Raw genomic sequence first — 25,290 nt, forward strand, 5'->3', positions numbered from 1 at the left:
ATGTCATCAGATTGGGTTTAATGTTTTCTACCTGCAGTAGACCACCAGTGCCTCATTGACTGTCACTTCAGGCAGTCTGGGGTATATCCCTGATCTGGGATATATCCACATACAAAGATATGGTTTTTAATTATTCTTTTTAAATAAAAGCTAATCATTAATAAAATAAGAATATTTCTTTTTAAACAGACAATATGACCGCTGTACATAACGTCAAACGTCATGGTTTTAAATGAACATTCCTAAAATCAAATCGGTCGCTGGAAACTGGCTTGCCGCACGAGCAGTGACGTCAGCACAGACGCCGCTAGCTCATAGCCCCTCCTCATTCGTGAGGAATGACGTAGCGGGCTCACACGGACATATTGCCGCGCGTGGTAATTCATTCTGTCCTTCATTTCGTTCAGAGTGAAAGAGAAGCCGATTATTAGCTAAACATGGCAGGCTATCTAAAGGTTCTCAGCGCTCTCACAAGATCTACTACTGCTTTCTCCAAAAGCCCAACGGTCCTCTCTGCTCCAGCTTGTCAGACTATACAGCAGAGGAACTGTGAGTGTTAGCAGCTGATTCTTTCCTTTTGACGTGGCGAATTCATTTCAGCTGCCTGTCCCGCTCAATGCGGCGCGACTTCTCTGTCGTTTGAATGAAGCCCTGGATTATTTGTTGTTTTGTGTGCGTGTGTTCCGTTTTATCCTCCACGTTCGATGTAGTTACTTATAACTTTTTATCATAGAATTCACCCGCTATAGGGTTCAACCGCTCTTGCAAAAACAAAAGCTCCTGAGTCCTGAGTCGAAACATCTTGAAACCGGCAGCCGATAGAGGCCAGCTAACTCGCTAGCGGTTTTTTGTGTGTCTCAAAAGGGTTTGAAAGAAGCGTTTTGTTTAACTGGGACGAAATAACTACAATCTTATTAAAACCGCGAGTCACTGATATCCACTGATATAATGATACCCTTATAAAGAGATGTACATATTTAACCCATTGGGCGAATAGTTTTTTTTTCTTCTCGAATTTGAGCAATGGAGTATAAGGATTGATTGATCACAGCTGCTAGCTAATCACTAGAGTTATTTTCACAAATTCATCACACCAAAGCAATGCGGTCTTTATTTTGAATGTAAATGTTGTTAAAATGATTAAAATGAGGATTAACCTTCAGTTCGACGCAGCTCAAACGTATTCTATGTCAAGGTCAGTCGGTAAAGATTAGTTTGGTGTAGGGCCTCATGGTACTTAGTTTAAAGACTCTGATTCTTTTTCCTCTCTTTTTTTTTTATTCCATTCTCCCCACTGTTTATCTCACACAAGTGATTATTCACTGTTGATCTGGGGCATTCGGCTATATATTTGATATGAAGAATTGTGTTAAAAGCACACGATTTGTAACTCATTTAGTGTAAGACCGTTTTAGAGAACACCAAATAAAGAGTTATTGAGCAGTTGCAGGAAGTATCGTGGTGAGGAACCGTTTTGTTTCACAGCTCTATGACTTTGGAGCTGTAAATGGTCGACGAGGGCACATGAAGGGCAGTGTGTGTTGGGCAATACAGTATAGCTGTCTGGTTGAATTTAGTGTCCTGTTTTGGGAAAGCAGTTACCACGGTGTGTTTTATTACCTCTTTACTAAGTCTCCAGTTTACCGTTTGTTGGCTTTACACCAACAAAATTGTTATATGGCACAGGCTAGCTTGCAAATTTAACTTTGAAACTGATTGCAAACTTGCTCGTGATGCAAAAGGAGTACATGGATTTTTTTTTATTATTTAACCTTTATGTAACCAGGTTAGTCTCATTGAGATATAGAATCTCTTTTTCAAGAGCGACCTGGCCAAAATAGCAGAACAAACCAAATCACACAATCACAAAACAAACAAAAAGGCAAAAGACAACTCAAGTGCATTTCAAATTAAACAAAAGTGCCATTAATTAAAACATTTGCACGTATGGATGGACTCATGTTCTATAGATTTAACATAATGGAATTGCTAGTTTTTATTTAAAAAATAAAATAACTGGTTATTTTTACTTGTCAGGACTATAGAAGAAATTAAAAAATTCCCAGTTCTTCTTTATTGCATTACTCTGACAGCCAGTGGTCAGTTGTAGGAAGTACAGTTTTCAGAAACCTCTGTTCTGCAGCTGTTTTTTTTTGACTGTGGAGCTGTACATGGCTGTCTAGGGCACATGAAGGGCAGTCAGCACACAGTAGGGCAACAAGTATTAGGCAGAACAATTGAGTTGTCAAGTGATGGTATGGGTTTGGACATCAGTTACCATGAAGGGAATTAGTCGTATTAGGGAACATTTTCATCCTTAACAACCCCTCTTATTTTAGCTAAGTGTTAAATATTCCACATGTATGAGTGACATTGCACAATGACAAAGTTGAATCCAATGTAATCTAATCTAAATTCACCATATAGCTGTTGTCTGGGAGGTAGGAAAATCACAATCTAGTGTTTACAGAATTCAGCTGTAGCCCCTATTGCTATATTTACATATACATATGATGCTGACGCAGGTCTTCGGTTCTAATTGATCATTTAATATAACTTTTGTTTTTATTTTTAAGCTGCAAAAATTGAAATGTTAATTAAATGTAAAGAATGTAAATTAACTTGACAAAGGCCACTTTGATAAACTTTTGAAAACCAATGACCAGCTTCATGTCTTTCATTAGAGGTCACAGATATTACACAGTTAATAAGTTTTTTTGCTGACAGTCACTTTTTTTTTTTATCATTTTTTAACATTTAATATAATTTCTCTGCAAAATCTATAGAAGAAAAAACACACTTTTAATTCAAACGAGACTTAAACATATTAGACCTAAAACATATGGAGTATTTTGTCCTTCAGTATTGCCACACTGGGTAGTTGGGATGCAAAAAAAATATCTATTAACAAATATCAGATCTAGGTAAAACTGTGCTGTTTTTATTTGCTATTTTTGTTTATTTAAATCTTGATGTTAAATTCAAAAGTTGCCTTAAATGGTACATGGCTTAAAGAGCTTAAACCTATCGTAATGTTTTTTTAATACCATTATTAACATGTGATAGTATTTCTCACATTAAAAAAATAATTTGGAGAAGAGTACTAAGAGGTCTAAGTGGTCTTTAAATCGACATAGTGTCATGTTTTCCTTAACATGCAGAATTTGCTTAAATTTTTTTTTTTAACTGTGCTACAGTTGCAATCTGTGAGAACTTGGTGTGTAAGTAGGAAAATGTAAAAAAAAAAAAAAAAAATCTATTACTGCATCCATTCTTTCTAATAACTAATCCCAGTTGACAGTATGCATTGGCAAGCCTTCTATAGTTTGAAAATAATTATGATAAAAAAAAAAATTCAAGTTGCAAATCAGCAGAACCAAAACGCCAATAATGCCCACCTTCACTTGACATGCCCCAGCATTCTCTGATCCTTGTCCTAAACATTTTGGTAAATCCTTACAACCACTGATGTTTTAGGGCTGTTTAAGTAAACCTGTGCTACATTCTGTGAATTAACTGGATTGTGTGGTGGCCATATTTTTTATATATATATTACACACACACACACACACACACACACACACACACACACACACACTGAGGAAAATAAGTATTTGAACACCCTGCTATTTTGCAAGTTCTCCCACTTAGAAATCATGGAGGGGTCTGAAATTGTCATCGTAGTTGCATGTCCACTGTGAGAGACATAATCTAAAAAAAAAAAAATCCAGAAATCACAATGTATGATTTATTATTATTTTTTTAACTGTTTATTTGTATGATACAGCTGAGAAAGTCAATGTTTATTTGTTACAGTAGCCTTTGTTTGCAATTACAGAGGTCAAACGTTTCCTGTAGTTTTTCACCAGGTTTGCACACACTGCAGGAGGGATTTTGGCCCACTCCACACAGATCTTCTCTAGATCAGTCAGGTTTCTGACCTGTCGCTGAGAAACACGGAGTTTGAGCTCCCTCCAAAGATTCTCTATTGGGTTTAGGTCTGGAGACTGGCTAGGCCATGCCAGAACCTTGATATGCTTCTTACAAAGACCACTCTTTGGTTATCCTGGCTGTGTGCTTCGGGTCATTGTCATGTTGGAAGACCCAGCCTCGACCCATCTTCAATGCTCTAACTGAGGGAAGGAGGTTGTTCCCCAAAATCTCGCAATACATGGCCCCGGTCATCCTCTCATTAATACAGTGCACTCGCCCTGTCCCATGTGCAGAAATACACCCCCAAAGCATGATGCTACCACCCCCATGCTTCACAGTAGGGATGGTGTTCTTGGGATGGTACCCATCATTCTTCTTCCTCCAAACACGTCTAGTGGAATTATGACCCAAAAGTTCTATTTTGGTCTCATCTGACCACATGACTTTCTCCCATGACTCCTCTGGATCATCCAAATGGTCATTGGCAAACTTAAGACGTGCCTGAACATGTGCTGGTTTAAGCAGGGTAACCTTCCGTGTCATGCATGATTTCAAACCATGATGTCTTGGTGTATTACCAACAAAAACCTTGGAAACGGTGGTCCCAGCTCTTTTCAGGTCATTGACCAGCTCCTCCTGTGTAGTTCTGGGCTGATTTCTTACCTTCCTTAGGATCATTGAGACCCCACGAGGTGAGATCTTGCATGGAGCCCCAGTCCGAGGGAGATTGACAGTCATGTTTAGCTTCTTCCGTTTTCTAATGATTGCTCCAACAGTGGACCTTTTTTCACCAAGCTGCTTGGCAATTTCCCCGTAGCCCTTTCCAGCCTTGTGGTGGTGTACAATTTTGTCTCTAGTGTCTTTGAACAGCTCTTTGGTCTTGGCCATGTTAGTAGTTGGATTCTTACTGATTGTATGGGGTGGACAGGTGTCTTTATGCAGCTAACGACCTCAAACAGGTGCATCTAATTTAGGATAATAAATGTATTGGAGGTGGACATTTTAAAGGCAGACTAACAGGTCTTCGAGGGTCAAAATTCTAGCTGATAGACAGGTGTTCAAATACTTATTTGCAGCTGTTTAATACAAATAAATAGTTCAAAAATCATATATTGTGATTTCTGGATATTTTTTTTTTTTTTTTAGATTATGTCTCTCACAGTGGACATGCACCTACGATGACGGTTTTAGACCCCTCCATGATTTCTAAGTGGGAGAACTTGCAAAATAGCAGGGTGTTCAAATACTTATTTTCCTCACTGTATATACAGTGGAACCTCGGAGCTCGCGACCTCGCATGCTCCCGACTTTCATTCCGACCGGCGACTCTCATTCAGATCGGCTCGTGAGCAACCGCGAGCTGCTCAAAACGCTAGTTTTAACATTTCTAATCAAGGTTTATTTCATTAAAATTGTCTAATAATTAAGTGTTATGAAGTGAAATAGTGTTATTTACTCATTTAAATCGATTTCGTATAGTGTTGTTTGGGTTTTTACTGGGTTGGAAGGGGCGTATCAAAAGGTCGCGGAAATTCAGAACTCGCGACCGGTCTTGGTCCCTAACCCTCGCAAGCTCAGAGGTTCCACTGTGTATGTATATATATATATATATATATATATATATATATATATATATATATATATATATATATATATATATATATATATAAAAAAAAAAAAAGGCAATGTTTTGTCTAGTTATACACAAACTTTGGTTAGACTCATGTATACATTTTTTTCAAGCTTTAATGCAAACAGCACAAACAGTCAAAAGCTAATTGTTTGAATAATGTTAGTATTTCAAAATGCCTGCTAACTGAAGCCAGATGTGTTGTAAGTAATATATTGATGGTTAAATATTCAGTTTATACAGATTATCAGAATGATTTAGAAGGTTATTTCAAAAGGATGCTTGCTTCCCAAGAAACAACTAACAACTTTGCATCATTTATGTTTCATTTCGACAGAACAGATCTTTCTTGTTTGATTTAAGCCAGTAACACCAATTATGAGTTGTTTTATTGATGCACCTCTGCTCCTTTAGAGTTGATTTTTCTTACGATGCAAATTAACACAAATTTAACTGGTCACAAATAAAGTTTTCAAATTCTGCACAGTAAGTGCTCACAGTGCATGAGAAGACTCAAATAAAAACCTCTGCAATACACTGTATAGTACCACCATTAGGCTGATCTGGACCATCTTGATCATCTGAGTGCTGGGACCATGTTTCACGTCAGGAAAATTTACAAGATTCGTTTGACCATCTTGTGGTCATTTCTATTAGTCATGAACCTTGCTGCATTCAGGGTGTGGTCTTGAATACATTTATCTAAAGAAGTTTTGAGGTGATACATGGGTGCATTGCTGAGATGCACGATTGCATCCTGTTTTTTTTATTTTATTTTATTTTTTGCCAGTGTGTTAAAGAAAGGTTTAATTATCAAAGTTCCCTGTTTTGGACAGATATCAAGTGGAGTAGCAAAAAATAATCACACCCTTAAACAGCAGTTGGCTGACCAACAATAATATTTTTCCCAAAAGTTCAGGCACCCCATTTCACCCCAAGTCTTTGCTGAATTTAATGTTGTGATTGAAGATCTGTATGTTGGCTTCATGAAGACTTCCCAGAATACTGTGTAATGGGGATGACAAATTGGTCAGGTATATAGTGTAGTAGGCTGAGTCAATCTAAACTACAATCTAACTATACTGAACAAAATTATAAACGCAACACTTGTTTTTGCCCCCATTTTTCATGAGCTGAATTCAAAGATCTAAAAGTCTTATATCTTTATGAAAACAAAAGTGTTACGTTTATAATTTTGTTCAGTGTAATTACAAGGGCCCAAGAGTGGCAGCTTGATGGTGCTGGGATTTGAACTCTCAAACTTCCAGACAGAACTCCGACCTTTTAAACACTGAGCTACCACTTCCCTCTTTAATGTGACCTCGACCCTGTCTAGATTAACACTTAACTTTTTAGGATTAAGTCTAATCAGTTGCTTCTTATAGTGATTATTCCATATAAATCCTATAATCATTCATCCACTCATTCTTGAGGTGCTGCGTTAATTCAAATAGTGGACTAAGAGGCGAATAATGGATGGACCTGTGGTAAAAATGAAAATGGGCCTTGTGACCTGTTATACTATATGGTCATAGAAGTTGGAGGAACACAATTCAACAATGTTAACTTCTCCCCAATATTAATTTGTTTTCCAACAGATGCTGACAAGCGCATCAAGGTTGCCCAGCCAGTTGTGGAGATGGATGGAGATGAGATGACTAGGATAATCTGGGAATTCATTAAAGAAAAGGTGAAGGGGAAAAGTGACCTGTGAGAATGGAGAAGGGAAACATGACAGCAAGGAGTAACTGTTCTATTTTTATATCTGCAACATGAGTAAGGGCGTGTGCACAGGCACTTAGGGTCAGCTAAGGCAACGATAAAGAAGTCTAGTAAAAGGAACATTTTTAAGCTAAAAAAAAATTAAGAAATGTTAAATATGCAGTATATTGCAGACATTGTTTATTTAAAGGCTGAAGGATTAAAGCTGTTTGATAAAGGACTTGGGCTGGGGTGACTTCTTGGGAACTGGCAGATGGTAAACAGAACTTTCGGCTGATTAGAAGAATGCAGATAGCTGCTGGTACCAAGACAGTAAAAGAGAACAGTTGGGTTTTTTGCATATGAAATGCAGATAAAAATTCCAAATTGGAAGACACATTAGATATAGAATGGAGAATGGATTGTTTAGTTACATTTCAATAGGTTTTAGTGTATAGCAGGAAATGTTGAACCTTCAAACAATACTATACATGTATGCTTAGAAAACTTAATGTGTTCTAAAGAAAAATGAGTGCTCAGATTTTGAGATAAACACAGCTCAGCATTTTAGTAGCCTGGCTTATACCTGCTGGTCATATATTCATATATTCATATATTCATATATATATATATATATATATATATATATATATATATATATATATATATATATATATATATATATATATATATATATATAAAATTAGTTGAAGAGGATTGACAACATTTGTGTAATGTGTTTGTATGTGTGTCTGATGTTCTTGTGTCTTCCCTACACACACATCTGCTCTCCTCAGCTTATTTTGCACAATGTTGATGTGGAGCTGAAGTACTTTGACCTGGGCCTACCCTACCGTGACCAAACTGATGACCAGGTCACCATTGACTCTGCCTTAGCAACCAAGAAATACAATGTTGCTGTCAAGTGTGCGACAATCACTCCTGATGAGGCCAGGGTTGAAGGTAAAATGATTTCATATGTGATCAGTATTATAGCTTTCCAGTTTATAGCTTTCAAATGCTCAGATAAATTCGACTAACCAGACTGATGATTCACTCTCTCAAACAGAATTCAAGTTGAAGAAAATGTGGAAAAGTCCCAATGGAACTATCAGAAACATCTTGGGTGGCACAGTTTTTCGTGAGCCTATCATCTGCAAGAATATTCCCAGACTTGTTCCTGGTTGGACACAGCCCATTACAATTGGCAGGCATGCCTTTGGTGACCAGGTCTTCTATTTTTGAACATGCAAGTTTTTAGCAGCAAATTAATACAAAAGTCTTTTAACCTTGTATGTAATTATGGAACTATGTTGTGTTTACAGTACAGAGCCACGGACTTTGTTGTGAATACACCAGGAAAATTTAGGATGAGCTTTACTCCATCTGATGGAAGCAAAGGCCAAGAGTGGGAAGTGTTTGACTTTCCTGGGGGTGGCTGTGGAATGGGAATGTACAATACTGATGAGGTCAGAAAAATATTTTAGGAAATGATTAACAGCATCTATTTTAGATCAAAATTCAAGAGAAATGCTAGGGTATTACTTTTTGAAGTTGCAATGTTGTACAGTTTAGTTACTTTAAAAAATATTATTTTTCAGTTATGTTTCTGTGAATCAGAATCTGGAAGGGGAAAAAAACAAAGTCCGTTGATATGTGGAAGTAGTGATCAATAATTATAAACACAATTTTTCTAACACACCAACTGAAAGCTAGAAGGCATGTGCTTCTCCATAGACAAAGTGTTGCAGGATAGGACATTTATATTATAATATATAAATAAAAGTTTTAGCAATAATATGGACATTAATATTGCACAGAACCAGTGTGTGATCAAAGATATTTCAAGAATACATTTTGCCTGCATTTCTGCCCTTGCTGAAAGGTCCATATTTCATATGTTTAATATGTTCATTCTCTCCACAAGTCCATCACTGGCTTTGCTCACAGCTGCTTCCAGTATGCTATCCAGAAGAAATGGCCTCTTTACATGAGCACTAAGAATACCATCTTGAAAGCATATGATGGGCGCTTTAAGGACATCTTCCAGGACATCTTTGAGAAGTGAGTTATTTGGTAATCGTATAATCATAGTGCAAAAATGTGGAAGAACTACACTATGATTTCTCTTTATAAAAAGCCATCACACTTGTTTATGCCTACATTGAAACTAATGAACTTTACACAGGCTTTAACGAAAGACAGTGACTAGAACACTTGTATCTAAACAGTAGCCTACCAAGAAAGTTATTGTTTACTGTCTTCCTCCTTCCTTTCACAACAATTTCTCTCTCTTTATCTTTTGGCATCGTCGTCCATTTAAAAATCGCCATCGGTAAAGCCTTTCTTCTGATGCCGTGGAGCTCAGAACACAGGTGAAGTGCGTTTTTACGACATAGATAGGGACTGAAAAAAAACGTAAGTCGAGAGTTGAGTGATTACTTTTAATGCGTTCCAACGCAGACATAAAGAGGCACTGTAAAAAAAAATTCACATAGTACAGATAAAGTAAATGATTCAAATAAAATATCATTATTATTATTATTTATTTATTTATTTATTTATTTTCGTTGGAGGTGACCGTCGTATACCCCCGAAATGAAGTAAGTAGAGTGGTCGTAGTTTGGGGTCTTGACTGTATTTCTGTTTATTTAATCATAGTTACATTAGTGAGATTTGGTGCTAATGCTGGTTCTTCCTTTACAGTTTTATGCACATTTGTTTATGGTCATACTGTACCAAGTTTAATCTAGGTCTGTTAATTGTATAGAAATCTAAATGTTTCAGTATATAAAAAAAATAATGGGTAGTTGTGTGCTTCCAGGTTTGTAGTAACAGTTTAGGGAATGCCTACATACAAATGTGATTCTTAGTTTCTAGCCATATAGTGTATGATGGGTTCAATTTGTATTTAAATGTTCTTGTGTGTGTTGTGAACAATTGTTCATTGCTATATTGGCGATATTAGTTGGTAGCTAATTGAGAATTTGAAATACCTTCTACTGCACACACTTTCTGACCAAATTCAATAAATTCTGTTTTATTTCATATAGCTGCAGCAGTATCTATATTAATTTAATCATTGTTCAAGTCATTGTCTCCCCTCTGCTGTTATTTTTTTTTTATTGACCTTTATTACACATTAAAGGTTCTTAAAGGCAATTGTCAAAAAATAAATATTTAGCTGTCATTATAACTCAGCAAGCCTAAATATTTTTATAAACCCAAAAGTTTTAAATTAAGTCCAGAGAAGTAGGTGGAGAAGGCTTCTGGATACCCTAGTGCCTAGGCATGACGTCTTATGTACGTGTTTTTAAATGTTTTAGCATCTTTTGGCTAGGTCAAATATTGTCAGACAGGGACTGCATAATCCAGAAGTGGACAAACATAAACTGTGTAGATAAGAACCAATTCCCAGAGTCACAGACACTGAAATTCTTTAAGCAACACAGACACAAAAAAATGCAGTTGGTTGAAATCAACATGTGGTCTGCTTGACTTGCAACCTACAATGCTTGTCACAACCTTTTAAAGTTGTTTTGAAGTGTTAAAGTTGCTGAGGATTATATTGTGTGGATAGTTGGTATGAACAAGTCAAAAAAGGCTACTAGATGTTATTAAAGTATTACTAGTTATAGTTATTTTCTTTGCTCTCCTTCCATGTTATTCGAAATATTAGCAAATAGTTTGGATGCCATTCAATTACATTTTATTTGTAGAGTGTTTTAATAAGTCATTGTCCCAAAGCAACAGAATTGTGAATATAAATTTATCATAAATTAGTCCCTATATATTTATTCCAAATTAGCAAGCCAGTGGTGACAGTAGCATAGAAAAACTCCCTGAGAATGGTATTAGAGAGAAATCTTAAGAGGAAATTAACTCAAAAGGGAATACTTTCTTATTTGGGTCACTTGAGTGCCACAGTAACCTAGTGGATCTAACCAAGTGGCTGTTGGAACCACCCCCAGCTGCAACAAGTGGTTTCTAATTGATGATAAATAAAATAGGGCATCAGGATGAATCAGTCAGGGCTGGAAAGCAGAGAACAGGAGCATGTGTAGCTTGAGAGTAAGCAAGGAAGGGAGAAACTGGAGGAGGAGGAAAGGGAGGGAGAGAAACTTAGATTATTAGGTGTCCTTATTGTTCTGCAATAGTTAAGAACACTGTGCAATTAGGTACTCTGACAAGACTACCTCTGACAGAAGGCAGGAGGTAAAATACATAAAGGCGCTCTGGGATAGAAGATATCCAGCCATTCCATTGTCAAGAAACTTGAGTTAATCAGGGGAAAACAGCATCTAAACATTCCAGTCCATAAAATACTATTCACTGTCCAAGGTACTAACAAATAGCCTGCACCTTTTATCTTCTATTTCTTATAAAGAAAAGACACAAGGTCAGTCATACCCAGGTCTTTTTCTGTTGCACACGATGAAAAAGAACCATGAAGAGATACAACAATGCTTGTTAAAATTATTTTTGAGGTACATGCATGCCGCTTTTGTTAATATGCAACAAAGTGGATAATTAAACTGTTTTAAGATTTACTTTGACCAAACAAATATATAAATATTCACGTGTTTGTACAAAAACATAATGAACAATTTAACTTCATTTTCATTGAAAAATCACCCCTTACTATGTAGAACAGCTTTACAAAGACTTGGCACTCTGACAAGTAATTTTTCCAAACGTTCAGTTTTATATACTTTTTGCTATGCATATTGTAAAACTTGCCAACGGTGTTCTTCTCTAGTTGTATAATTCTTTATACCCTTACAATGCCAGTTAATCCCAAAGCAGTCAAATCGAGTTTAGGTCCGGTGTTTTGGCAGGCCATTCTATGATTATAGCTAACAAATTTAGACTCATCTGCCCACAGAACTTTTTTCCAGTTATTCACTGTACAATTCTTGTGGGTTTTAACCAACTTTAGTCTGCTTTATTTGTAGCCATCAGGGATGGAAATTTTACCCTGTCTCCCTAAGCGTCCTAGTGACCATGAATGTTGACACTGGTACATCACATACATATATTTATCCTTGCTAAATATACTGTGTATTCAGTATCTAACAAAAGTTAAATAAATTTTTATTTGTATAGCACTTCAACATTGGACATTCTCACAGCAATCTTGCACAGATAATGTGGTAATAAAGAATGAATAAGATTAGTTTTCTTTATAAGTAAGTTTGTCCTTAATGAGCAAGCCGATGATGACTGTGGCAAGGAAAAACTACCCGAGATGGCATAGGGAAGAAACCTCATGAAGACCCGGACTAAAATTTATTATAGCTAAATGTTGTTGAGGTGTGCAGTGATTGTGATCTAATGCACACAGTAGTCCTGAGTCAGTGTAGCAGACTGTTGACAAGAGTTTAAGGATGGATTTGGACTCATTGTGTTACTCAGTAATTTCCTCCGGCCGTTGATGTGAAACCATCCCCAGCTGCACAGAGTGGCCTCCAATAGAAGAGAACACCATCTAGAGACAGGCTGGCATAAAACGAGGAGAGGGGTTGGAACACTGGTACCTTAGGAACATGTTTAACTCCACAGAGAGCGAGCGCGCAAGAGAGGATGGGTGACTAGAAGAGAAAGATGTGAATTATCCTTATTGTTGTATGCAAGTTAAGGACACTGTCAATATAAATAAAAGGGAAAACCAGAAGGTAACGCAGACATGAGATATCACTGGGATAAGAGACAGCCCACCATGCCACCATCAACAAACCAGAGTGATGGGAGGACAGCATTCAAATATCCCAGTTCACCAAACACTCTTTATCCATGATCCGGAGTCCCTGACTATCTTCAAGCGACGATTAAAGACCTACCTCTTCCTGAAACACATAAATTAGCACTTTCCAAGTTTGCCTTGTAGAATTCAAGAGTTATATTTATATTAAGTTTGTTTCTGGCGTACCAGTGTAGATTTGTTCATTGCTAGAAACTCAAAGCACTTTTACGTCGCTCTGGATAAGGGCGTTTGCTAAATGCCGTAAATATAAAATTATCCCTCCAGATCTGCTCTTTTACCTACCGATAGATGGCCTGGCTTAATAAATGTTTTTAGCATCGGCCAAAACCAGTTCTGCCTGTGCGAATATACGACTGCAAACTTTGCGATTTAATGAAATAAATAAGTGCATGTGTTGCCACATACTTTCTGAGAACAGTTTGCAGAATGTCCGTGCCGCTACAAAAAAACAAAAAAAAAACCACAGTCTCAGTTTAGGCGCACTGCCTAAACTGAGACTGTGTTTTTTTTTTGTTTTTTTGTAGCGGCACGGACATTCTCGTGTAGTCTCGTGACTTTCCAGTGTGCCGCGTGAAGACCAGGTGGAGATGGATGCCGAGCAGCCCGACACTGAACTGGTAGCCAAAAAACTGTTATAAACTCTGTTATATAGTGATATTTTAGCTTAAAGATTACCAACACTGAGCAGAGAGGTACTGTGCAAGATTAGCAAAATTAACGTTGCTACATCACGTGGCAATATGACAAATCCGTAGCAGAGCTCACTGGTTCCATGTTGGAAGAAAGAGACTACAGGCGATGGTTCAACACTTTTGCCCCACAACGACTTTTGCCACGCTGCTTTCCTTTCCTCGTATTCACGCCGGGACACACACCCACTCGCAAAATTGCCTGAATTCAAGTTTAACATATACATTATCTTAAACTTCAACAGAAAAAATGGTAAATGATTTAAATGGGTAGCAGCAGGGCATTCCTTGTTTGTTTGGACAAAATGTTTCAATATATTATTTTTGTGAAGATTAATGTATTTATTTCCTAAATTAAGCTGTACCTTGGAGAAAAATTTTTTACATTTAATGCAAATATTTATATTTTTATTATTAATATTCATTTTAAAATATATATATATAGTTTTGTATTTGTATATAGTTTTACAAATACACATTTCAGCATAGTCAGTAATCTTTGTACAATTTCATTGATAACCCATCAAGTGGACTCATGAAACCCTTTATTATATCACTATCGCAATATTGACGGACAGTGTGAGAGAGGCCCGATCAGTAGGAGAATGCTGAGGATGGAGCTGCCAGGAAGGAGGAAAAGAGAAAGACCAAGGAGGAGGTTTATGGATATGGTATGGGAAGACATGCAGGTAGTTGGTTTGAAAGAGGCAGATGTAGAGGACCGAGTAGTATGGAGACGGATGATGACAAATGATCCACTGTGGCGACCCCTAATGGGAGCAGCCGAAAGAAGAAGAATTGCAACATGACATTTTTCCCAAATCGTGCAGCCCTGACTTGAACAGTGGAACTGTGGTTAAGTCCTGAACATTAATTGGAAGGCTGTTCCATAACTGTGGGGCTTTGTAAGAAAAAGCTTTGCCCCTGCTGTAGTCTTCATTATTTGCGGTACCAACAATTAGCCTGCACCTTTTGATCTAAGTAGGGGTGGGATCCTAATGGTACAGAGGTTCACTCGGATGCAGCTGGGTATGACCGTTCAGTGCTTTATATATCACTAGAAGTATTTTATAATCAAAGTGAGATTTATTTGGGTATTTGGTAGTCTGATTAAAACAGGGGTGATGTGGTCATATTTTCTAAATCTAGTGAGGACTCTTGCTGCTGCATTCTGAACTAACTGAAGCTTATTTATGCATTTACTTCAACACCCAGACAGTAAAGCATTACAGTAGTCTAATCTAGATTTAACAAAAGCATGAACTAGTTTTTCTGCATCCTGTAACGACATATTTCTAATTTTAGCAATAGTTCTAAGGTGAAAGAAAGCAATCCTTGTAAGTTATTTACAAGAGCCACAAAGGAAAGACTAGGGTCAATAATCACACCAAGGTCTTTGACTGCTTTACACACTTCGTCAGAAACACCATCCAGAGATGCTACATAATCTGAAAGTTTACTTCTTGCTGCATGTGGTCCTAGTAAAAGCACTTCCTTCTGCTCAACTCTGATGAGAATGAAAGTAATCAAGCATTCACTGTCTAATGTCCTTTACACACTTCTTAACATTGTTAAGCTGATCTCTCTCATCTGGCTTTGTTTACACTTATTTTTTACATGTTTATGTATAATTTTACCCAGAGGCAGCATATATAAAGAGAAAAACAGTGGGCCTAAAACAGATCCTTGCAGAACACCAGACTTCAGAGATTGTGGAGAACTCACCATTTACATCAAAAAGCTTGTCGTGACTAGTGAAATAAGACCTACGCCAGGAGATAGCTGTTCTCTTTATTTTAACAACATTTTCTAGTCTAGCAAGGAGGATATTATGATAAATGGTGTCAAAATCTGCACTAGGATCGAGCAAAACAAGCAAAGGGACAAAGCCCTGATCAGAGGCCAATAACAGACCATTTACCACATTAACCACTGCTGTCTGTGCTATGATGAGGCGTAAATCCTGACTTATACATTTTGAAAATTAGTAGGTGTGAGCATAACTGCTGTGCTACAACCTTTTTGAAAATCTTTGAGCTAAAGTGGAGGTTAGATATTGGACAGCAGACAAGTGTCATGGTTCGTTGTTTTTTTTTTAGGTGGTTAATAACTGCCAGTTTGAAGGATTTAGGTACATAACCAGTGCTGATGGAAGAGGTTATTATTTTTTAGAACAGGTTCAATACTTCTGGAATTATCTGTTTGAAGAAACTTGTAGGCAAGTTGATGGTTCTGGTAATTACTTATGTTATAAATATAGTGCTATCTACAGGGTTATTTATAAGAGTTTGGATTTATATTAATCGTAGATCGTGGATTTTTTTTTTTTTACCTATTGATGGTGTGCATGTTAGTGCATTTATTCCCTGTTGATCTAGATTTTTTTACAGTACTGAATAAAAATCTAGGATTATGCTTGCTGTTTTCTATAAAGGTAGAGAAATATACTGATCTAGTGACATTAAGAGCTTCTCTAACTCAGGTGGCTGTCCTTTCATGCTATTTGATATACTGGCAATTTACGTTCTGATTTTTAAAGAATTTATTTGCAAATTATAATGGAAAAAAAGTATTTGGTCAAGAACAATAGTTCATCTCAATACTTTGTTATATACTTTTTGTTGGCAATGACAGAGATCAAATGTTTTCTGTAAGTCTCCACAAGGTTTTTACACACTGTTGCTGGTAGTTTGGCCCATTCCTCCATGCAGCTCTCCCTCTAGAGCAGTGATGTTTTGGGGCTGTCGGTGGGCAACACGGATTTTTAACTTCCTCCAAAGATTTTCCATGGGGTTTAGATCTGGAGACTGGCCAGGACCTTGAAATGCTTCTTACGAAGCCATTCCTTCGTTGCCCGGGTGGTGTGTTTGGGATCATTGTCATGCTGAAAGACCCAGCCACGTTTCATCTTCAATGCTCTTGCTGATGGAAGGAGGTTTTCACTCAAAATCTCTCGATACATGGCCCCATTCATTCTTTACTTTACACGGATCGGTCGTCCTGCTCCCTTGGCAGAAAAACAGCCCCAAAGCATGATGTTTCCACCCCCATGCTTCACAGTCGGTATGGTGTTCTTTGGATGCAACTCAGTATTCTTTCTCCTCCAAACACAAGTTGAGTTTTTACCAAGAAGTTCTATTTTGGTTTCATGTGACCATATAACATTCTCACAATCCTCTTCTGGATCATCCAAATGCTCTCTAGCAAACTTCAGATGGGCTCAGACATGTACTGGCTTAAGCAGGGGGACACGTCTGGCACTGCAGGATTTGAGTCCTCGGCGGCGTAGTGTGTTCCTGATGGTAGCCTTTGTTTTTTTGGTCCCAGCTCTCTGCAGGTCATTCACTAGGTCCCCCTGTGTGGCTCTGGGATTTTTGCTCACCGTTCTTGTGATCATTTTGACCCCACGGGGTGAGATCTTGCGTGGAGCCCCAGATCGAGGGAGATTATCAGTAGTCTTGTATGTCTTCCATTTTCTAATAATTGCTCCCACAGTTGATTTCTTCACACCAAGCTGCTTACCTATTGCAGCTTCAGTCTTCTCAGCCTGGCGCAGGTCTACAATTTTGTTTCTGGTGTCCTTTGACAGCTCTTTGGTCTTGGCCATAGTGGAGTTTGGAGTCTGACTGTTTGAGGTTGTGGACAGGTGTCTTTTTATACTGATAACGAGTTCAAACAGGTGCCATTAATACAGGTAACAAGTGGAGGACAGAGGAGCCAATTAAAAAAAATAGTTACAGGTCTGTGAGAGCCAGAAAAAGCAAGATTTCTGGCTCTCACAGACCTGTAACTATTTTTTTTAATTGGCTCCTCTGTTACGTACATTTTTTTTTCCTCATTTTGTCGCTCATAGTTGTAGTGTACCTATGATGAAAATTGCGGGCCTCTCTCATCTTTTAAGTGGAAGAACTTGCACAATTGGTGGCTGACTAAATACTTTTTTGCCCCACTGTATGTGGGTATGTTCGATAGTTGATAGAAGGAATTTGTTGAAGTAGAAGTGTGGGTCACTTGCAAAAAGCAGTGTGCTCAGTTATTTGTTTACATGCCAACAGGAACTATAAGCCTGAGTTTGACAAGCTGAAGATCTGGTATGAGCACAGGCTTATTGACGACATGGTGGCACAAGTCTTGAAGTCCACTGGTGCTTTTGTTTGGGCTTGCAAGAACTATGATGGAGATGTCCAGTCAGATATTTTGGCTCAAGGTAAGCTTAATAATTCTCAAAGTTTACAGAGAAACAAGGTGTAACACTCCTTTATACTTTACAAATATGTTTGGTAATCTAGGCCATTCTCTGTAAAATTACCAATGTTACCATATTTACATTTTTGGAAACCATTTGTTAGCCCCTCAACATTTTATTCCCGTTACCCATGTCCTCTATTTTTGGTGTACAAATATAAATTTACCTTATAAACATCCATTTGAATTCCCTTAGTATAAGATAATCCATAGGTCAACATAAAATCAGATATTTAAACAGTTAAAAATAAATAAATAAATAATCGCAGTTGAAACCATAACCAAAAGTTTCTCTTGCATTAAATGGTTTCAAATTAGCCAGGGGTGGGACCTAGGAGTGCAATGACACACTATATGCCCATGTTTCAAGGATCATTTATGGTTAAGTTTCAAAATCTTCTAATAAATGCAATTAATTATATTTTTTGCTATAAAGAAATATTTGCATCAGTGTTAGTTAAAAGTTGAGTTGTTCGCAGGTTTTGGCTCCCTCGGATTGATGACCTCTGTCCTTGTGTGTCCTGATGGAAAGACCATTGAGGCTGAAGCTGCCCATGGCACAGTCACCCGACATTATCGGGAACATCAGAAGGTGAATTCAGCCTGCTTTTTTCTTCTCCATCATTTACTTAACCCTTTTATACTGACCCCTGTTGGTATTGTTTTCCTAGGTGTCCTGAACTTCAGCCATTGCTTTTGATTATGTAGTGGTACCTTAGTATTGTTTCAAGGCATATACATTTTAAAATATTTATACTTTTTATTATTGATTTGAATAATAATTTAGTTTATAGTTTAATGTAAATGGTTTAGTGAAAATAATTTTTTTTTTCTTGTTTTTAGATAGTATTAATAAAGCCATAAATTAACCTAATAGATTTTAAAACGTGATCCTACATTGATATTTCGTTTACTGGTCTTGAATTCTTCAATGGGGTTTTTCCATGTAGTTCTTGCAGCAGCAATGATCAGGAATGTTTTTATATACACAGTATTTTTTTTTGTGTGTGTGTGTCCTATATATTTATTATATAATACACAGTTTCAGATATATACACGCGAAACGTAACTTTTGCTATGTTTCCACACGGACCTTTGTTATTGCCGGATATGTGAATAATGGTGGAAATTTATCTAATTTTTTAGATAAAGATGACATTTTTTTCATATATCTGATTAATGTAAGGATGTCGAGAAATAACGTGTGTAGCTTTGAAAGTTTATTTATATTTGTAATGAAAATGGTCAAACGCATAATCGTGTGAGTGCGTTATTAATGTGATAATTTTGACAGCCCTAATGTTTATATTTATGATTGTTCCATATGGTACAACTTATTTCTGGTATTAATTAATCCTTAGGGAAGACCAACCAGCACTAATCCTATTGCAAGCATCTTTGCCTGGACCAGGGGACTGGAACATAGAGGCAAGCTTGATGGAAACCAAGATCTAATCAAGTAAGATTGAAAATGTCAAATTTGTCTTTTTGATCCTGGCTATATAAGTTGGGATTAAGTAAAAGTCAGACATAAGTTATAAGTAGTTCAGTTTAGATATTAAAAAATGTAAGAAACTAAAGTTTCATACAATGGTAATTACAATAATGTAAATTTAGTCACCCTTAAGATTCTTGTAAATAAAATATAATGAAATATTAGATTTCTCTAGCTAGCTAGCATTAAAGTGCCAGTGTTCTACGTGTAAAATGAAAAATAACATTTGTGTTGGTTATTTTCCGAAACATTTATTCAACAGAAGGATGATGTATTAACATCCCTTCATTGAAAAACTGATACAGATGTACACCTTTTTAAATGAAATTACTGAATGAAAGCTATAGTCAATTAAATTATATTTGTGTAGTGCTTTTATCAAGACAGCAGCTTTTCAGTATTCACTTCTGGCTATAAATTTCACATTTGTATATGTACCTCTAATAAACAAGCCAAGGAAAAACTCCCTGAGACAACTTGAAGAAACCCTGAGAGGAACTAGACACAAAAGAGAACCCATCCTCATCTAGGTGACACTGGATGGTGCAATCACTGGTAACTCAGGAGTAGCATGTGTAGCTAGAACGAGGGGAAAGTAAGAAGGGGTGAAGAGAATGAGAGAAAATACAGATTATTAGATTTGCTCTTGTTCTTTCATTTGCACTTGTCCTTTGCTCTTTTTCTGTTTAAGAAAATGTACAGTGTGTGCTGAGTGCAAGCAGGGACCTATGATCAGCATAACTAAACTGGAGAGCCAGAGCGTAACAGTCATTAGGATGCATTAAAGCAATTCAGTTTACCAAAACACTCTATGCTCTAAAACCCTACACACGTGTGCCTTTACCTAAGGGGAAAACAGTTAACAAAAACTTGACTAAACAAATGCTTTTAGCCTATATGTATACACTGAGACTGTGTCTGAGTCTCTAATTGGAAGGCTGTTGCATAACTGTGGAGCTATGTAAGAAAAAGCTCTGCCCTTTACTAAAGCCTTGATTATTCATGGTAACAACAAAGAGCCTGTGCCGACCCAAGAGGGTTAATTGCTGGATTTGTGCATAATGGCTTTGCACATGAATTAAAAAAACACATGTGTACTAATTAAAAAAAAACATTTGTTGGAGATGTATACAAAGACAGGACATTGATGGCTGCGCAGTGAGAAAAAAAATATTGACATTTCACCAGAACTAAAGTAACGGGCCTGTTTTGATAATGTAAGATATGGAAATGTATATATAAAAATGTTAGTTGTCACATACATAACCATGCCCAGGCTGACATGCAGTGAAATTCTTTAACCACTGGTCCATGACATAAAATGGATTAAAAATGTAAGCAAGTAAATCTAAAATTAAAAAGAAAAATTTAATTTACATGTTAGGCAGCATTTACATCCCAGTGGTCAGACCATTGAACTATTCTGTACTGGGCTGTACCACTGGTTAACGACAGTTTTTTGCTGATGGTACCGCTGGACATCTTGCGTTGTTAAAGGGAAATGAGCATGATGCATCTTTCAGTTTCCTTGACCAATCACTGGGTCTACAACAGCCCTCAACTTGGTCAGTTTTTTGTGCGTTCAAAATAGCTTGAACAGCATATCTTTAAACTGCAGTCTGAAGTCTTTGCCTTACTGCTTTAACCTATATATACCTGCTTGGTATATTGTATATAGATTGAAGCAGTAATTAACTACAACAGAAAATTATATTTAGGGGAGCTTAAAATTAAGTGAGGAACAGCCAAACTCTGCTACTAATTTGAGGTTGTGGAAGACTTTCATGTCACAGGTCTTACACCATGGCAAGACTTGAGTAAAGCAACAGGACACAAGGTAGTTATATTGCTTCAGTAAGGTGTCTCTAATGCAAAGATTTTAGACTGCGGTTTGAAGATGTGCTGTTCAAAAAACTGACAATGTTGAGGGCTGTTGTAGACCCAGTAGTTGATCAAGGAAACTGAAAGACGCATAATGCTTATTTCCCTTTAACAACGGTGTCCAACATTCCCATCAGCAAAGAACTGGCATCAACCAGTGGTACAGCCCTTTTTTTTTTTTTTTTTTCCTTGGTTTTTATTTTTATCCTTATTCCATTCCTTTTTATAGTCCATTCCTTTTTATGCTTGAATGCCGGACAGTCGTACAAAGCATTTCACTGCATGTCGTACTCTGTATGTATGTGTATGTGACCATAAAATTTGATTTGATTTTGATTTTATTACTGTCTGGACAAGTCTAGCTAGAAGTAGTTTGTGGTGGGGGTTCCTTGCATGTTTTGGGCTGCATTTCTGCTAATGGAGTTGGAGATTTGGTCAAGATTAATGGTGACCTTGATGCTTAGAAATAAAGGTAGATACATTTCCATCATGCAATACCGCCCAGGGAGTCCTCCGTAAATTGCATTGAACCTCCACCAAGCTTCACTGCTGCCTGCAGATACTCCTTTTTGTACCCGCTCTACAGGCCTTCACCAAAAAAAAATGTTTTCCACATTTTATGTTAGCCTTATTCCAAAATCTATTAAATTCATTATTCTCCTCAAAATTCTACAAATACCACATAATGACTAAGTGAAAATTCTTTTTTTTTTTTTTTTTTTTTTTTAATCTTTGCAAATTTATTGAGAATCCGAGGGGGGGGGGATAAATAAATAAAAAATTTACATGTACATGAGTATTCAAAGCCTTTGCCATGACTCAAAATTTAGCTCAGGTGCATCATGTTTCCACTGATCATCCTTGAGATGTTTCTACAACTTGAAGTCCACCTGGGGTAAGTTCAGTTGATTTGGACATCATTTGGAAAGGCACAAACATGTCTATATAAGATCCCCACAGTTATCAGTGCATGTCAGAGCACAAACTAAGCCATGAAGTCCAAGGAATTGTCTGTAGACCTCTGAGACAGGATTGTATCGTGGCACAGATCTGGGGAAAGGTACAGAAAGATTTCTGCAGCACTGAAGGTTCCAATGAGTACAGGGTCCCAGTCATCCGTAGATGGAAGAAATTTGGAACACCAGCTCTGGACTTCACACTACGGCAACAGTTCATCTTTCAACAGGACAACAACTCTAAGCACACAGCCAAGATAACACAGGAGTGGCTACAGGATGACTCTGTGAATGTCCTTGAGTGGCCCAGCCGGAGCACAGACTTGAACCCGATTAGACATCTCTGGAGAGATCTGAAAATGGCTGTGCAAAGAAGAATGGGAGGAAAAATAGGTGTGCCAAGCTTGTAGCATCATACTCAAAAAGACCTGTGGCTGTAATTAGTGCCAAAAGTGCTTCAACAAAGTTTTGAGCAAAGGCTGATTTTAAACAAAAATACACTTCTATTATGTTGTCATTATGGGGTCTTGTTTGTAGAATTTTGAGGAAAAATAATTAATTTAATCCATTTTGGAATAAGGCTGTAACATAAAATGTGGAAAGAGTTAAGTGCTGTGAACATTTTTCAGATGCACTATGTTTTTGTGCCTGAGATGCTTAGCCTTGTTTTCATGACAAAGGTGTAAACTAAAAAAAAATTTTTTTACCCAATTCTTCCTTTAAAAAAAAAAAAAAAACACTTCTGGCCTGACTTCTCCAGACAGAAAATGGGTGTAGCTGGGTCCCACTGGTTTCTGCCAGTTCTTTGCTTATGGCAGTGCTTGACAATGCAAAAACGGATGTTGCAGAAAGGCACTTCATCTCCGGTCCTCAAAATTGCCAATTTCTTTGTGCTTTTTCAAAATAGCTTGAAAAGCATATTTTGAAATTCTAATCTGCTTTGAAATCTTTGCCTGGGAGAGGCTTTGCTGATGTAGTATAACTTTATGTCTTGTTGCTGTGCTCAGTCTTGTACAAAAGTGTCCAAAGTCCACTCTACCTCCAAACTCCCCTTACAAATTTTTGTTTTGTAATATGACTGCATGTCATGCTGTATTAAAACTGAAACCAAAGGTGAAGGGAAATTTCCGAATCTTAATACAAAGATTTTTTTTTTGTCTTTTTATATATAAAATCAACCAGATTTGCCTTATATCCAAAAATGTTTCTTGTATTTTTGACCATTTTTGGTCAGTCCACACAAATAATTGAGCATTGCTTCTTTCTTATGGAAAGTTTATAGGACTGTGGTGAGACCTGCGATGTTGTATGGTTTAGAAACAGTGGCATTGACTAGAAGACAGTAGGTGGAGCTGGAAGTGTTTTAAGATGCTGAGATTTCCATTGGGAGTGACGAGGATGGACAGGATTAGAAATTGGATTTAGAGGGACAGTGCAAGGTGAGTAAGGCGAGATTGAGATGGTTTGGACATGTTCAGAGGAGGGACATGGGGTATATCGGTAGGAGAATGCTGAAGATGGAGCTGCCAGGAAGGAGGAAAAGAGGAAGACCAAGGAGGATGTTTATATATGTGGTGAGGGAAGACATGCAGGTAGTTGGTTTGAAAGAGGCAGATGTGGAGGACAGGGGGGTATGGAGACAGATGATCTGAAAGAAGAAGCTTCTTTATTCTTGCAAATTGATTGCTAAAGGATCTTTTGGGGAGTCCATGTTTTACAACAATTTAGACTGTGAATGAGGTGAATCTTATTTTCTGTCAATTAAGTAAAACACAAAGAAATCAAATTTAATGAACACATGAATGTTTTGGTGGAGCTGCTAGCTTGCACAAAGAACAAGTACCTCTTCTTTTTAAAATTTTGGATGCAGGGAGCAGTGGCATCATAAACCACTAAATGAAGACAATATCTTGGGTTTTTTTTTTCTCTTTCACCCAATTTTAACCAATCTAACCTACACCTGAAAAGGTTTGACCAACCGTGCACAACTGATGCTTGGTGTGAACATGCTCTTAAAATAAAATTAAAGAAAAAAAAAGCACCCAGTATGCTGGTACCCAGTATATTAATGAACAGGTCTTTCTTTTCTTTTTTTCATTAACTTTATTTCTGACTACCTGCTCCCAAGACATTTTTGGTTGGTCCTGTGGATTGCGATTCCAATACATACTTTGAGCATAACCCACTATTAAATTCTATAAGCTTACCTTTGTTAAAAAGTGTTAATATGTAAATTCTTTAAATGCTTTGCTATCTCCAGGTTTTCTCAGACTCTGGAACAAGTGTGTGTAGACACTGTGGAGAAGGGGATCATGACTAAGGATCTGGCTGGCTGCATTCATGGGCTCTCAAAGTAATTATCCATTCTTTTATATACTAATTTCCATTTATATTCTATAAGCATTTGCCAAACTGTTACTCTTACCATTTATATATATATATATATGTGTGTGTGTGTGTGTGTGTGTGTATGTGTAAAATTGGTTTTGTTTTTTTTTTTGGGGGGGGGGGGGTTGTATTTCTTACACACACACACACACCCCCCCCCCCCCCCCCCCCCGGTATGTTGATGTTTATTATGCCATTTTCCTTTTACTTATTTGTAACTTCACTTACTTTTTCTGACTACAGCGTCAAGCTAAATGAGCACTATGTCAACACCACGGACTTTCTAGATGCAATAAAGACCAACCTGGATAAAGCCCTGGGGAAATGAAGAAGAAGGATGCTGAAGCGGATGTTTTCATTTTTGTACCTCATTTAACTTAAATGTCAATCATTACTGCTGAAGGGAAAAGTTGAGCCATGTTTTGTTCTTCAGCAGTACTGTTGGATAGGGTTAGCTAAACTGTATTTCCCACCAGTCCACTCCATTTCTCCACTGTCATTATAACCGCAAGGTTTTAGTTTTGTAATTGTAATAATGTATTAAACCTGGAAACAAAGATGAAAGGCAGTTTTGAAAACATCAAATAAATTTGCTTCGTCTTCTTTGT

General features: G+C 37.2%; 1 protein-coding gene across 1 annotated transcript; it reads left to right on the forward strand.

Moving 5' to 3' along the window:
• Positions 1-321: 321 nt before the first annotated feature.
• idh2 (isocitrate dehydrogenase (NADP(+)) 2) lies at positions 322-25,271 on the forward strand. The gene is made up of 11 exons (XM_083552696.1): positions 322-549; positions 7,162-7,253; positions 8,062-8,227; positions 8,334-8,494; positions 8,590-8,733; positions 9,192-9,328; positions 17,773-17,924; positions 18,442-18,554; positions 19,324-19,421; positions 24,555-24,647; positions 24,926-25,271. Exons 1-11 carry the CDS (start codon positions 438-440, stop codon positions 25,008-25,010), a joined length of 1,353 nt encoding a protein of 450 aa, XP_083408822.1. The 5' UTR covers positions 322-437; the 3' UTR covers positions 25,011-25,271.
• Positions 25,272-25,290: the final 19 nt, after the last annotated feature.

This window comes from Silurus aristotelis (assembly GCF_946808225.1).
Source record: "Silurus aristotelis genome assembly, chromosome: 10".
Taxonomy (NCBI): Eukaryota; Metazoa; Chordata; class Actinopteri; order Siluriformes; family Siluridae; genus Silurus; species Silurus aristotelis.